Here is a 15,674-nt window from a genome sequence, read left to right as displayed (position 1 = left end):
AATAACGGAAAATATTGAACATACGTGCTTGAAAATGTCATATCACGATGCGACTGTCATTCCCCACACCCTGAGATGTTTGCACTTGCAGCTTGTCACCACCGGAGGGCAGTAGTCCCACAAAGTCCAGGGTCCAGGGTCGTACCCCACTTCCTACCATTGTGTCTCCAGGGGGACTGTCCCCGTAACTACTGTGAAAGTGAAGTGATTGTCATTGTGAAACACTGCTGCACAGCTCACGGGAATGTGTCGAAACGTGTCCTCTGCACTTAACCGTCACCCTTGGTGAGCAATGGGCACCATGACAGGCAGCCGGGGAGCAGCGTGTGGATGTGGGTACCACAGTGGTACCTTGACGGCCTTGGGATTCGAACCGGCAACCTTCTGATTAACCGCTAGGCCACCACCACCAGCCATGTAAATAGACGGCACAACAGACAAGCCACCATGAGACAGGAGAGGAGCAGCACAAGCATGTTTTATTTCGATTTTTCACAAATGCATTTGTTTCCCTAGGACTTCATGAAGAAATAGTGCAATTGTTGTATTTTTATTGATAATGTCCTCCCTAGAAAAAGAAAAAAAAAAAAACACAACAGCTACGCTCCTGCAGAGCAGTGGTCCCCTTACGCCAGCGGGTGCTACGGGTAATGCAGAGGTCCGGGCAGGAACTGACAGGACACTTTTTTTTAAATCCTGGATCGTGTTCGAAAGTGCAGGGACCAGACGGTCGCGCTCACTTTCACTGTACGTGTGATATAGCGGCTCCCGGCGGCGGGAGCAGTGCGTTCTGGGTAAGTGCAGTTTTTAAGGCAGCCTGGCGTCAGCTTCATCTGCCCACATCGTGGAAGTAGAGGTTGGCACAGAGGCACAGCAGGACGATGGAGCCCAGGGTGTAGTAGATGAGGTTCCGGAACTTTGGCTCCAGGTCTCCCTGTCGGTACCAGAATATCTGTGGAGAAGCAGCATGTTACTGAGGTATTAAAACAGTACACACACAGTAATAATAGAAAAAAAACACCCAAATAAATAATAATTATAACAATAATAATGATGACAATAATACATGAATGAATAAATAACGATTATATCTGTGAAGAAGCAGCATGTTACTGAGGTATTAAAACAGTACACACACAGTAATAATAGAAAAAAAACACCCAAATAAATAATAATTATAACAATAATAATGATGACAATATTACATGAATGAATAAATAACGATTATATCTGTGAAGAAGCAGCATGTTACTGAGGTATTAAAACAGTACACACACAGTAATAATAGAAAAAAAACACCCAAATAAATAATAATTATAACAATAATAATGATGACAATAATACATGAATGAATAAATAACGATTATATCTGTGGAGAAGCAGCATGTTACTGAGGTATTAAAACAGTACACACACAGTAATAATAGAAAAAAAACACCCAAATAAATAATAATTATAACAATAATAATGATGACAATAATACATGAATGAATAAATAACGATTATATCTGTGGAGAAGCAGCATGTTACTGAGGTATTAAAACAGTACACACACAGTAATAATAGAATATATAACAATAATAAAGATGACAATAATACATGAATAAATAAATTATGATGATATCTGTATAGAAGCGGCATGTTACTGAGGTATTAAAACAGTACACACACAGTAATAATAGAATATATAACAATAATAAAGATGACAATAATACATGAATAAATAAATTATGATGATATCTGTATAGAAGCGGCATGGTACTGAGTTAGTGAACAACTACGGAACTACGTACACCTGCCGCTGGCAGTGGAGGTTCATCGTGGCTCACATCCACAGCACAACGTTACTCGCCTTATTAAGAGAAAAAACGAAATAGAGCTACGCGAGCACCATCAAGCTGAGTACCGGAGCTCCTCGGGGCTGCGTTCTCAGTCCACTTCTGTTCACACTCCTGACTCACGACCGCACCGCCCTGCACAGCTCGAACCACATCATCAAATTCGCCTACGACACGACCGTGGTGGGGCTCATCAGCAACAACGATGAGTGGGCTTACAGAGATGAGGTACAGCAGCTGGCCGCCTGGTGCAGCGAGAACAACCTGTCGCTGAATGTGGACAAAACAAAGGAAACGATCGTCGACTTCAGGAGAACTCGCCCCACACACACCCCACTCAGCATCCACGGCTCCACGGTTGAGACGGTAAAAGACACCAAGTTCCTGGGAGTCACCACCAACACCACCTCCATTACCAAAAAGGCCCAGCAGCGTCTCCACTTTCTGAGACGGCTGAAGCGAGTCCCATCCTCACCGTGTTCTACAGGGGCACCATAGAGAGAGTCCTGACCAGCTGCATCTCCGCCTGGTCCGGTAACAGCGCTGTTGCCGATATCAGGCAGCTTCAAAGGATCATCAAAGCAGCTGGTAACATCATCGGCGCGTTTCTTCCGCCGCTGCAGGACATCTTCTACAAGCGCTGCATCAGAAGAGCCTCCTGCATCGTGCTCGACCCCTCACACCCATCACATGGACTTTTTACACTCCTCCCATCCGGCAGACGCTACCGCAGCATCAGGTCTCGATCCTCCAGGATGCGTGATCAGGCTCCTGAACACACTACCTGCGCTCATACTCCCCCCCCCACACACACACTCGCACTGTGGACTAGCTCTGTTGCACCTCTGCACTTTACACCTCATCGCTGCAGTTATGCACACGCTGCTAAACGGACTACCTCTTCATGTTGCACTGAAACCAATAACTGTACTATCACTACTGTTGTTTATTTGCATGTATATATCACTGGTCACTTTTTAACACTTCATTTTGTATTCCATGTGCCGCATCTGTTTTTTGTTGTCTACTTGTATTGTTGCACTGTGTAAACTGGAGCCACGTCTTCTCGTCTCTCTGTATATCTGCACAATATATAGAAGAGATGACAATAAAGTTTACTTTGACTTTGACCTACATCAAACTCCCCCAAGATCACTTTACATGGGTGGTGGTGGCCTAGTGGGTAACACGCTCGCCTATGAACCAGAAGACCCAGGTTCAAACCCCACTATGGGTATGGGGGCAGTTCGAATGCCGGTGACACACATTTTGTTGTGTCACCGTGTGCTGTGCTGCAGTGTATCATAATGACAATCACTTCACTTCACTTACTGAGTGAGTCCCTGAGCAAGACACTTAACCCTGAGTGTCTCCAGCCCCTATAACTACTGAAATCGCTCTGGACAAGTCTGGTAAAAGGCGTAAATGTTTATATAGATCTATTATAATGGCCCGACGAGCTGATAACAAACTACAGATCCCATAATGCAATGAGTCAGTTGCCTTGCCAAAAACAATCCCATAATGTAGTGCGCACGTAGCTGATGAACTGAGCGCACTACGCGCAGAAAAATGTTGTAGCCTTTAAAAACCAGTCCACTCCTGTACAGATTCAGCTGCAGCACTGCATTATGGGGCCTGTAGTTTAAGTGTTATCAGCGCTTCATATCGCTGGGTCATAATCAAGGTTCTTACACACGTTTTTAGAAAAGAATTTCCATGACTTTTCAGTGACTCTCAGGTCTGTTCTCACAACAAAACGTTCTCTGAAATGTGGGAAAAATTATAAAAAAAAAAAAAAACACAACGGGTCAAATTTACCAGAAAAATTATGACGACCCTGAAAAGCTGAGTTTCCTCCAAGTAAAATGGAGTAAAATGGAGCCATCATGTTCGGGCGTAGATCATCAGCTGTAATTTACTTTTAAAAGGAGACACACAGCTGATAAAGTTCTGGAATATGGAAGCGTGATACTACAGGCCTGCTCTAGGTTTAGTTGTAAACGTAGGAAAAATAAATGTTTCTTATGGGAACCATGCACTTCATTATACTTTCATGTGTCAATCAGATTTCAAACTTTACATGTTTTTTATTCCGTATTCCCAAAGCTTCCCATATTTCCCAAAAAAGGCCTGGAAAATTATCTTTTTAAATTCCAGGACTTTTCCAGTTTGGAATAATAGATCGATGTAAAACTATCCTGTGGGTTTGACACGTTCCGAGCTGCGGCGGTGATGGTGGACGGATGGGGGGGGGGTACTCACCAGAACCAGCACAGAGGAGCAGATCAGGATGATGCAGATCCCAAAGAAGACATTCAGGCCTTTGGGCGGAGGGGCGGGGAAGATGAACGAACTGATGATGGTTACCTGGGAGGGGTGGAGAAGACACGGCGTCACACTGCGAACCGTTCGTTTAAAAAAATGACGTGATGATTAACGTGAATAGAAATAAACAGCGCGCTTACTGCCACCACCAGCGACGTGAAGCCTCCAACCGCCAGATTAATAATCCGGTCCTGGAATAAAATGGGTATAAAGGTCTGTGTGATCAGCAGGAGACACATGACTGGACGTGATGTTAGAACATGAGTAGAGTCTCTGTCTTCAGACCCAGAAAAAAACACACACACACACACATACAGACTCTTCCCTGCGGTCTCGTACCCGGGCAGAGGTCTCCCCGAACAGCGGCCGGTTGTCGTGGGCGCCGGTGCCGTAGCCGGTGCGGCCGGCGAACTCGTCCATGTTGGCCGCGGGACTGAGGGGACTGCGGTCCTGGTCATGGGGCCCGGCTAATCTCTGCGCTCGGCTCCAGCCTCCTCCGCTCATGGGGCCGGCAGCGCTCGCTCATTCCTCCCGGGAAAAAAAGCGCATTCCTCAGGCAGGGCCCGGCCACTTCCAGCAGGAGGGGTGTGGTCGGGGCGGGGCCTTTAACTGGCGCACATTGTCCTGCTGGGATGATGATGACGACGACGATGATGATGATGCTGCTGCTGTAAACAAAGGACGCACACAAACAAGGAACGTGGTGAACAAAAGCAGACATCATGCCAAATTGACTCTGAACGCTGATTGGCTGGACCTTCGTCCCTGCTCCGTCCAGCACACCTGACCCCGAGACACGCGGGTTCAAAGTGCACAGACTCGGGGTCACGGGTCGGGCGGGGTCTTTAAAAAGGTCACAACCTCCGCAGTCCACAGACCAGCGGCTCGTTTCCGTGAGTTCAGCCGGACAAGCTGGTTAACCAGCTGGTTAACCAGGCGCTTCCGACGCTAGCGATGCTAACGCGCTAACGGGCGGGAAGTGAAAATAAAGATGAAGTTTTTTTAGTTTTTTAAATACTCACGACGCGATTCACATCAGGCGCGACGGGTACCGCGGACCCGGCATCTGGTTCGGCGGAATTCGGGTTCACTTCGCCGGCCGGAGCGCGGTCTGAGATTTTGGGTCTGTGGGTAAAAGGGGACGGCTGACAGTTAAAGGGGACGCGGCGAAAACCACGTGACTTTGGCTGTCGTCGAAAACCACGTGACCGGTCACGTGTCAGGAGTTTCCTCTCTGACTATAATACAATAAATATTAAATTATATGCATGTATTAACAAAAAATGTTGGGGACGTTACCTAGCAATTACAGAAGTTAAATTGCAGCAAATGCACCTTAGTTTGGTTAACTTAAAAAAACATTTGTCGCTTTCAATCAACATCAAACTTTCAAACTTTCTCAATTTTTGGAGTTTGCAAGTTATTTGGCAGAAAATCTATGACATTCAAGCACACAGATTGTTTTACATGCCAAAAACAGAATCTCTAGTTCATTGTACTCACAGAGTTAACTAGACGACAACTCACTGTTTCGCTCACATTGTGAACTACCGGCCTAGTTTTACAAGTATTTCATTTGCATGTGAAAGCGAAGTGATTGACAGCACACGGTGACGCCACAAAATGTGTCCTCTGTATTTAACCATCGCAGTGCGTGGCGCTTTGCTCTATGGCACCTTGGCGGCTCAGGATTCGAACCTGCAACCGCCTGATTACAGGCCAGCTTCCTTACCTGCTAGGCCACCACTGCCCCACACAGTTCCCTACTCCCCATTAAATTGCCTTGTGTAATGTTCAGGGTTTCCACAGAGGGAAGCACACTAGTCTCTTGTCTCTTAGTTCTTGCTTGATAGCATAAGTTCTTAGTTTATTTTGGGATAAGAGCATGTGGTTCTGTGTATATTGACCCGTTGACTCTCTGGGTCAATACTGGGTCAACTGGTCAGAATTAGTTTCTACCCATGTGTCTATAATATATGTCCATTCCCTACCTGCAGTTGAGGAACTGATCTCCTGCGCATACGGTGCCCCGCGGCCTCATGGGCCGTGCATAGGAGCAACTTTTCTGTTGACATCCTGCAAGGGTCCATCAATATTTTATCAGCCGCGTACGTCTTGATGTTGCATTGGGCAGTAAAGGGGCTAAACTGGGCTCGCACTGGCGTCTTCTGTATGTGAACGATGCCGTTCCTAATTGACTAAAAGGGTTCCTTCTAGCAAATAATCGCTCATGTAATTGCAGGCGATCAACTTGTGTTTTGTTTGCTCAGAGTTCTCTCAATCAGATGCGGTATAAAATATGCAGGAGCTTCAACAAGGGAATGAGCGACAGCCAAATGATCCCTCTATTTCAGCATATTAATATTTAAGCGTGTGCCACCCGGGACCAATGGGCTTTTCTGACTCGTTGACTCGTGTTGCGTCGGGCGAAGGCGCTTCCATGCCCAGGTGCTCTCTAATGATGAAGCCTTCCTCGGGAGCCGATCGGTTTCCGTGGGCAACCGTAACCCGAGGCGTTGGTGGCTGGAGAGTCCACGATGGCAGCATGTGCCAGAGCCTTGGCAAGGGGAGGACCTCTGCAGGTAACCGGACACCTGGACACCCCCCCCAATTCCCTCCTTTCTCTCGTTCTTTCTCCCTCATTAGTGCTCACACACGGAGGAGAACGCATCCAGGCTTTTATTCACCATCTTCTGAAGCTGGTCCATCATCCAGAGGAGCCCTGGAGGGTTGGGAAATCATCGGAATCTCCTCAGAACCATCTAGAGGAGGAGTTTTCTTGGAGGATCTTCTCTCTCTGGTTCCTGTTGGGTCCCAGAATGGATAATGACAACAGAGGAGACTTCATGGGACCAGCAGAAGAAGGAGGCGTTTTTATTTAAATAGCAATGCAGCAGACGGGGGCGGGGCCTTGAAGATAGGTGAACGTGTTTGTTTCTTTTCTGTCTGGCTGCACTATGCATGAACTACCGTGTTCCGCGCTGCAGTACTGCTTCGGCAGCCCAGCAGACGTGTCCCCGGACCCCATGTCCCAACCAGACCCCAACCACTGCCAAACTGAACTGGACCTTGTGGTGGTCTCCACCCAACCAGTAATCACAGAACAGGCCAAACCTGCAGACCCACATGCTTTCAACCACATCTCCATCAGAACCAAACCCCTCAGCAGCACCAAGTCCACGTCCTCAGAGCAGGAATTGGAGGACGGTCCCGCTGTCCAGTCATCACCCAGCCCCACGGAACTGTCTGAGGAGGAGAGCCGGGAACCGAGCCCTGACCCGGTGGCGAAATATCCACACATCCCCCGGCCGTCCATCATCAGGCACCTGGAGGTGAGAACGAGAAGATAGTGGTCTTCTACAAAACTAGAGGATTATGGGGGAAAAATAATGGCTGTCCAGGGGATTTTAATTTAATAAAAGAACAGAAAGAACTACATCCTCAATGTTCCTCGGTTCTGCTTGTCAGCTGACCTGCTGTAGGTGTCCGTTTTCATGGTGACACAGACACCCTCTTGTTGAGCTCCTGTACTACATGACCTGTCTGAACCCCATGTGTGTGTCCCTAAGTGGCCTGCAGGAGACTCCGGCGTGGCTCTCCATCAGCGGGGGGCAGCATTGCAGCACGAATTGGGAGGATTTAGCGTTTAATTAATGTCACCCCCTGGATTAAAAATCTGTATCATCGTAGAAACTGGCCAATTCGTGAGAACTAAAATCTTTGGAGTTTGGATTAAATTATTATTATATTATAAACTCCTTATTATAATGAAAAAATAATCCATAAAAAAAAAAAAAAAGCCACAGCAAACATGTCCTGCATTCAAAGCCGGCATCTCTAAAACAGGCCATAACTGTGCGTGCGAAAATGAGCAGGAGATACTAGACACGTCCTGATATTTTGAAGTGCGGCCCGGGTCCCTGATGTTGATTTATTTACATCGTTCGTCAAATTCCATTAGGGAAAGTCTCGCGGCGCTTCTGCTCTGTGGCTGGCTGCAGAATGCCTGGCTTATGGTCGATGAGAGGGAGAGAGCGGGATGTCGAGCCATCAGGAAGGGGCTTTTAGCCTGGAGCAGAGCCAGGCGGTCCAGCGACGCCGCACTGCATGCTGAGAGAGGCGGCCAGGGAGATGCCAGCGGTGCCGACCATGATGTGTCTTTTGCAGATCTTGCTTAATTACAATCATTAATACATGTGAAATGTCCAAGAAAAGCTGTACAGGGGATAATGTCATGAGGAACAACAGTCGGTCTTGTTCCTGTGGTTTGTTCCATTTATTTGTATTTATTATGTAAAAATATTTAACACATTCATTGCGACTGCCTTAATTTATACTATAATTTTTAACATTTTAAATCTATAGGCCAAAAGTGGACAGTTTTATATAGTTGACTAAATTATCATTTTAATCTCTCTGTAAATCGGGTCTAAGTTCTCTGGGGTCTAAGTGCTCTGAACTGAAGCAGCCATCAGTGGTTGGCGAGAACGGAGGCTGAAAGGTGTCGGGACGTTTCGTGTTTCTGCCCTCGGTGTTCGAGCGGCGCTTTGGTTACAGCCTACCGACCTCCTCCTCCACCTCCACCTCCACCCGCAACTTCTCCGCTCACCGATGCTCCGGTTGTGCGATGGGAACTCAAAACGTTGCAGTACCAAGACCAAGGAAATGAAATCGTTGAAATGATTGTTAATTGAGGAAGTGAAGTGAAGGAAGCAGCATGTGCACCTGGACCTGTGGCCAGTTTCTTTTCTTTTATGGTGAACATCCCTCCACCTGAAGAGTTCTGACCTTCAGACCACTGGGATACACTGACAGATTGGGATCTTCAGTAGACTAGTACTAATGCCGCCAGAGGTTCTGCTGTAGAACCATTTCTGGGAGTCGTAAGAAATGTCCTGCTGAAATATTGTCCTTTACAGAGCAGATCTCACATCCACGTGGATCTCAATTTCGTCTTCTTTATTTGATTTCTAAACCAGCTTTCCTACTCACTACCATCAACACCAAGTTGATTTATGACAGTAAATATTTGATCGATGTTTGAACAAAAATATTGAACAGCCTCTAATTTTAGATGTATTGAGAGAAATTAGTATTTGATAGGGGGCGGTGGTGGCCTAGTGGTTAAGGAAGCAGCGGTTCGAATCCCGAGGACATACATACACAGCAGCACAGCACACGGTGCACACCGGGAAAAACAGAGGACAAATTTCCCGGTGTGCACCGTGTGCTGTGCTGCTGTGTATCACAAGTGACAATCACTTCACTTTCTCTTTCTTTCCCAGCTTGTTCTTGTAGTTGGTGGAGAAACCCAGAGGTCACAAGGTGGTCACCAGGTTTGCAAGCATCTCAGGAGGAATTTTGTCCATTTCTTTTCACATGTTGGAAGCTTAAGCTCCTTCCGAGACCTTCTAAAGGAATGAGTTCTGCAGTCTATTCAAGTATCTCAGCGTCAGCTATCTGTAAACACTACATGAATGAAAAGACGTGATTATCATTTCAGACAGCTGACACAGGGCAGTGGTGGCCTGGCGGGCGAGGAAGCGGACCTGTGATCGGGAGGTTGCCGGTTCGAATCCCAAGTTGCAAAGCGCCGTCCCCACACGCTGCTCCCCGGGCGCCTGTCATGGCTGCCCACTGCTCACCAAGGGTGATGGTTAAATACAGAGGACACGTTTCAGTGCGTCACCGTGTGCTGTGCATCACAATGACAGTCACTTTACTTTTACTTCTGTTGAATCTGGTGATTTTTGGGGTTCTCAGGTTCACCAGAACTGCAGATTAGTGTGAATGTGAGAGAACGGCTCTGTGTTTTGTGAAAATTGAGAACTGATCTCTCGGTCTCTCCGTCTCTCGACCTGGACCAGGAATGCTGTCCGCATGAGGCCGTGTCCGAAGGGAGAGAAAATGGGCTGACGGAAGATGAACGCTTATCAGGTATCTCCTCCGTTTTCCTCTTTTCCTTTTCCGAGTGGAAAACAGTGGTCGTAAACAGGAATCGCCGGGTCCGTCCTCTTTAATGTAATGCAGCGGCCCTGGCTGTAAGGGCTCCAAACGGTTTCTGCTGCGCGGCAGAGCGCCGTCTCATCACGGCATTAGTGAAATAAGGTCGCCCGCCCCAATTGCAGGAGGTCATGAAAGTTTCCCATCAGTCCTCGCTCCACTTCCAGTTCACATGAGTTTGTCGAGGTTGTTAAGGGTTTGAAGGAAATGACGGCCTGCAATCCACCTATCGACAGCAGGGGGGGTTATATTGTCCAGGATGAAGAAGAGTGGTGGGCTGTCAATCATGCATACAAGCTCCTCCCCTTTGATTATAAAAACATGGGTTCATTTTCTGGGTGTAGGAAGTAATTGCGCACCGATAAAACCGTCTGGCTGGGTCTCCAACGTGCAGATAACCAGCAAACAGACATTTACATTTTACATTTACAGCATTTACCAGACGCCCTTATCCAGAGCGACTTACAGTCAGTAGTTAGAGGGACAGTCCCCCCCCTGGAGACACTCAGGGTTAAGTGTCTTGCTCAGGGACACAATGGTAGTAAGTGGGGTTTGAACCTGGGTCTTCTGGTTCATAGGCGAGTGTGTTACCCACTAGGCTACTACCACCACACACTTCCTGTCTGGATACTACTTCTGTTTTTTATAAATTTACAATTAGAGTAAAACACAGGCCAGGTCAGGCAGACATAACAAAATGCCGGAGACCATTAAATGCATGCTGTGTGTGTGTGTGTGTGTGTGCGTGTGAGTCTCGGTGGAGATTACACCCTACTTGCTGTGTCAGTAGAGGAGGTATACTAATCCCTTCACTAGGGTCCAGCCCAACAGCTGAGATGTTGTATGAGGTTTACCACAGTGATCACCGTCGTGTGTGTGTGTGTGTGTGTGTGTGTGTGTGTGTGTGAGAGTGTGTGTCAGCGTCTGATGCTGAAGGACTCCAGGGAACCAGAACACAAAGGCAGCACCTCCACCTCCATCTGTGCAGCTCTGCCGCCTCCTGCTCTTTGTTCCCTGTCCCACAGTGATGATGTCACAAAGGCCCGATTATTCGAGAGAGCAGCTCACTGATTGGCAGGGATGAAATAATCCCCCGCACTGAACTGAACAGCTTGTGTGTGTGTGTGTGTGTGTGTGCGAATGTTCATTGCTGGTTTAACTCATGCACCTGTGCCATATGCTTAAGGGTCCAGAGAAACAGGGGTGACACGACACCAAATGACAACTGTGCGATTCATATTTTCATTCTCAAGATTCAAGATTCAATACAGTATACCACGTATTGAAATAATAACACAGACACCCCCCCCCCCCCCCCCCCCCCCCATAGTGCAATCATAAAAGAAAAATTTATGTCTATATACACACTAAACTAAACTACCCTAACTAAAACTAAGACTTAAATACTGTACAGATTATCTGTACAGGAGAAAAGTAGAACTTTTCTGTACAATGAACAGGTTGAACTGGAAGTAACTGGACAACATCGTGTAGGACACTTGTAAGTGGATATGATGGATATTTCAAACAGGACACACAAGACAAGACAAAAATGTGCAGAAATTACACAGCAGCACGGCACACGGTGCACACAGTGAAATGTGTCCTCTGCATTTAACCCATCACCCTGAGTGAGCAGTGTGCAGCCATGACAGGCGCCTGGGGAGCAGTGTGTGGGGACGGTGCTTTTGCTCAGTGGCACCTCAGTGGCACCTCGGCGGATCGGGATTCGAACCGGCAACCTTCTGATTATGGGGCCTTAACAGCTAGGCCACCACTGGCCCCATAGATGTGCAAAGATCAAGTGTATTGCTTGTTGAGTTTATCGGTGTTCTGTTGATGGCGGTGCATTGAGAGCTCTGACTGCTTATGGGAAGAAGCTCTTGCCGTGTCTGGCAGTTACAGTTCTGATGCTGCGGAACCGTCTGCCAGATGGTAGGAGGGAGAACAGGGCATGTGAAGGGTGGTGAGAGTCCTTCATTATGTTCCGAGCTCGAGAGATGGGTGAAAGTGGAACCCTGATGATGCGCTGTGCTGCATCATCACCGCTCTTGCTATTCTGGTAGCAAGAACCTCCTGGTGCGGCTGATCCAAACCCAAGACTTGTTCTGATGGCTCCTGTCCAGTGCTACAGACCACCGATTAACACACTTCATGTCTCTCATGCTGACTTGCAGTTGAGAACCTCTGTGATGTTGGCTGGTTGTGGGCCTGGACCAAGGACCTGTGAAGAGATCTGGGCCTGGTGTTACCACAGGAGCATATCTTCCAACACAAGTTCAGTTCTTCTCTTATTGTGGTCTGAATTTGAGATGATGCCAAATGACAATTGCTTGAAGACTTGCAGGAAGTCTCCTGTCCTTCCTCACGACGTTCTCCACGACATGTGGTCACCCTCTTATTTCAAAGGGAGCTCGGCATGGGCTACTGGAATTTACTGTCGTTTCACGTTTCTACCAATTTCTGCCTCATGCAAACGAATGTGAAATTTGCCAAACGTGAAATGGAGAGGGCAGAATTTTCTTTTGTTGCAAATTTATTTAAAGCAGTGTGTGTATGTGTGTGTGTGTGTGTGTGAAGATTTTTGTTTTAAATCAAAGACTTGTGGAGACATATTGTTGCCGCACATATTATAGTTATTGTGAGCCTCCTTTCCACACTCATCAATCTAATCGTTTGAAATATTATAGCAAGCCTCAGTGCTTTAATTAATTGTTAATTAATCATTAATAAAGGAGGGTGCAGTAACTGGATGAGTTTCCTTTTCTGTTAACATATCGCACAGCTTGCAGTGGTTTGTAGATGGTCCCTTATTCCATATCACTAGTGGTGGGTGTGTCCCTGCAGTTTTATGCAGATTAATGGTTGTAGTGTGGATGGATACTCAGGCGTTCTCAGATGCCCCCTTCCGGCTCCGGGCCCTCGGCCAACAGGCTGCCTGTCATCATGTATAGAACTCATTAGAATTTGTCCCTCTAAGGGTTCCCAGGGTTGAGGGTCTCCAGTGAAGCCAGCAGTGCTGTGACATCCTACAGAGAACAAAAGTTTTATTTCTCTTCGGGGGCCACGAGGGGACATTTGGATTTGGTTGTGGCCGGCTGTTTTATTACCGCACTGTGATGAGGGAACATTCTGATCTCACTCTGAGTCATTTGGTCATTGTTTCCACACACACACACACACACCTACATGGTTGTGGTATGAGTGTTGCAGTGAGCTGCTGTAATGTACATGGCCACGCGTCACACGCTGACCTCGGCTCTTCCCCTTGCTTTTCCTCTCGGTCAGTGTTTTTCGGCGGCCGCTCTGTTCGCTCTTTCCTGTCCTGGAAATCCTGCTGACCGAGCAGATTTATAATCCCACCAGCAGACACACACACACACACACACACCGATTAGCTGAAGATCAGAGAGACATAATTTACACCACAACTGTCTGTTGAGTGTGTTTGATTTTAAATCATTTATCATACATTTTTATTACTATTTCATTATTATCTTATACAAAGCTGGTGAAGTCACATGTGCAGTTCTGACTTTACTTTATGCTTACTAGCTTGTTGAATGATGTGAGAGTGAAGTGATTGTCATTGTGCAGCACAGCACACGGTGACACGGTGAAACGTGTCCTCTGTATTTAACCCATCGCCCTTGGTGAGGAGTGGGCACCATGACAGGCGCCCCGGGAGCAGTGTGTGGGGGACGGTGCCTTCATCAAGGGGACCTCAGTGGCACCTTTGGCGGATCAGGATTCGAACCGGGGCCGCCTCCTTAACCGCTAGGCCGCCATGTTCTCTCTCACTCGTTTACCACGGCCAAAATGTCGTGTGACATATTTCCTGCTCCTTTGTGGTGCAAAAATCGTTACCATACACTCGCGCTGTGGTGCATTCGCACTGGAACCCCCTCCAACACAAAATACAGGAGAACCTATTTGCACCCAAGTTTTGCACCCGAAGCCACCCCACAAGACCGAGGCTACAGCTCAGGAACTCCCCGCCGCTCGCAGTTGGCAGTTTTTATCGTGGAGAAGCTCTTAAAGGGCATACATATTGATAAAAAAAATAATAATCTTGACTTTCATGTTTTATATTGTCTTTATGGAACAAAATAACATTTTGTTAGGGACATGTTAGGGGAGACATGTTTGAAGGAGAGACGGGGAGGTAAAATTTGCTTAGGAATAATAAAGGACTGAAAACACAGACAGAAGTGGTTAGCGCTCGTCTGAAAACTGACTTGCAAAAGTGCGCCCCACCGAAAAATAATATCACCAAATACGCCGTTTCCGTGTGGACGCAAGGCCAGACCGGACAGACATTTTCCCGTTTTGGAGAAAAAAAAACCTTCCACCTCCCCAAAATACGGAGAACCAGCAAGCAGACGCTTCCTGTTTCTGCCTGGTTATTTCTGCAGTTCCTGAGGACAGGACTTGATGGGTTTTTTTTCGCGTCCTGGCTCGACTTCGTCCGAGGAATTCTGCCAGCGTTGGTTCCGTGTTCCCAGCCTGGCCCGTGACTGATCACCATTGATCGGCTTTCATGACGTCAGTCCTCAGCCTCCCACCCTCTCCCATCAGCCTCGGGCGTCGCTAGGACAGGGACAGGCGGGATTTATTACGACGAGAACCCATCCGGCCCCTCACCCCTCGGCTCAGCCAATGCTGGCGGGTTGGCACAAGAGCAAGTGATGCAAGGAACTCGTGTTCCACTTTGCTCCGCGCTCCGGCTGAGGAGAACGTGGACTCGCTGCGGAACCTCCGATTGACGCATTATTGACCCGGTCACATCCTCACACGCCGGTTCTACTTCCTGCATTACATTACATTACATTTACGGTATTTATCAGACGCCCTTATCCAGAGCGACTTACAATCAGCAGTTACAGGGACAGTCCCCCCCTGGAGCAATTTATGGTTAAGTGTCTTGCTCAGGGACACAATAGTGGGATTTGAACCCGGGTCTTCTGGTTCCTAGGCGAGTGTGTTACCCACTAGGCTACTACCACCCCAAACGGGACTTCGGTCGTGCATGTGTCGCCACTCGCTGATAATCTACCAGACGACTCCACTCTGATTGGTCGGCATTTGCCTGCAGAACGCACATACCGGGCTGTTGATTGGATGTGACCTATGCCGCGGCGCAGAGGGGCAGGGGTCGCCCTGGACCACGCCCCTCCGGCGCGCCGTCATCGTGGCAGACCCTCTGAGCTGACCGAGGGAACGGTTCTAAAGCCCCGTTTCGGCCTCTCATGGCAGAACACCTGTCAGCTGAAGTGCATATTACGGGATTTGTACATTGATGCTGTTCCACGCTCATGCGGTTCTCACCCTGGCAGCACTGAAGAAAGCTCTGGAGAGGAAACGTCGCTTGATTCCATTAGCCGAGACGATTCATTTTAATAACGAAGACAATCAGAAAGCTGCACAGTCATTCCAGGTTCTCGTGTTCTGGCTGTGGGAACCCATGCATGATGGTTATTGGTAAAAAAGCCATGAATGTGCACT

At 47.7% G+C, this 15,674-nt stretch overlaps 1 protein-coding gene across 2 annotated transcripts; it reads right to left on the bottom strand.

The window, feature by feature from the left end:
- Nucleotides 1–458: 458 nt before the first annotated feature.
- tmem243a (transmembrane protein 243, mitochondrial a) lies at nt 459–5,348 on the bottom strand. 2 transcript variants are annotated; one of them, XM_028958573.1, is made up of 5 exons: nt 5,189–5,348; nt 4,506–4,834; nt 4,307–4,357; nt 4,104–4,208; nt 459–952 (listed from the first exon to the last, which is right to left on the bottom strand). In XM_028958573.1, the coding sequence occupies exons 2-5, from the start codon at nt 4,668–4,670 to the stop codon at nt 830–832; spliced, it is 444 nt and encodes a 147-aa protein (XP_028814406.1). In that variant the 5' UTR covers nt 4,671–4,834; nt 5,189–5,348; the 3' UTR covers nt 459–829. The 2 variants fall into 2 exon arrangements, with proteins under 2 accessions (XP_028814406.1, XP_028814407.1); XM_028958574.1 differs by having other exon boundaries at nt 4,506–4,831.
- Between the last annotated feature and the right edge of the window lie 10,326 nt (nt 5,349–15,674).

Source organism: Denticeps clupeoides, chromosome 17 (genome assembly GCF_900700375.1).
Source record: "Denticeps clupeoides chromosome 17, fDenClu1.1, whole genome shotgun sequence".
NCBI classification, from domain to species: domain Eukaryota; kingdom Metazoa; phylum Chordata; class Actinopteri; order Clupeiformes; family Denticipitidae; genus Denticeps; species Denticeps clupeoides.
The sequence above is the reverse complement of the archived record's forward strand: the minus strand, read 5'-3'. Positions and strand labels throughout refer to the sequence as shown.

What these genes read in the sequence shown, in the direction of transcription:
- tmem243a (XM_028958573.1), bottom strand. Translation starts at nt 4,670, where the DNA reads ATGAGCGGAGGAGGCTGGAGCCGAGCGCAGAGATTAGCCGGGCCCCAT. An exon ending in TCGGGGAGACCTCTGCCCGG is followed by an intron (nt 4,358 to 4,505) that starts GTACGAGACCGC and finishes ATTTTATTCCAG; the next exon opens with GACCGGATTATTAATCTGGC. An exon ending in TCACGTCGCTGGTGGTGGCA is followed by an intron (nt 4,209 to 4,306) that starts GTAAGCGCGCTG and finishes CACCCCTCCCAG; the next exon opens with GTAACCATCATCAGTTCGTT.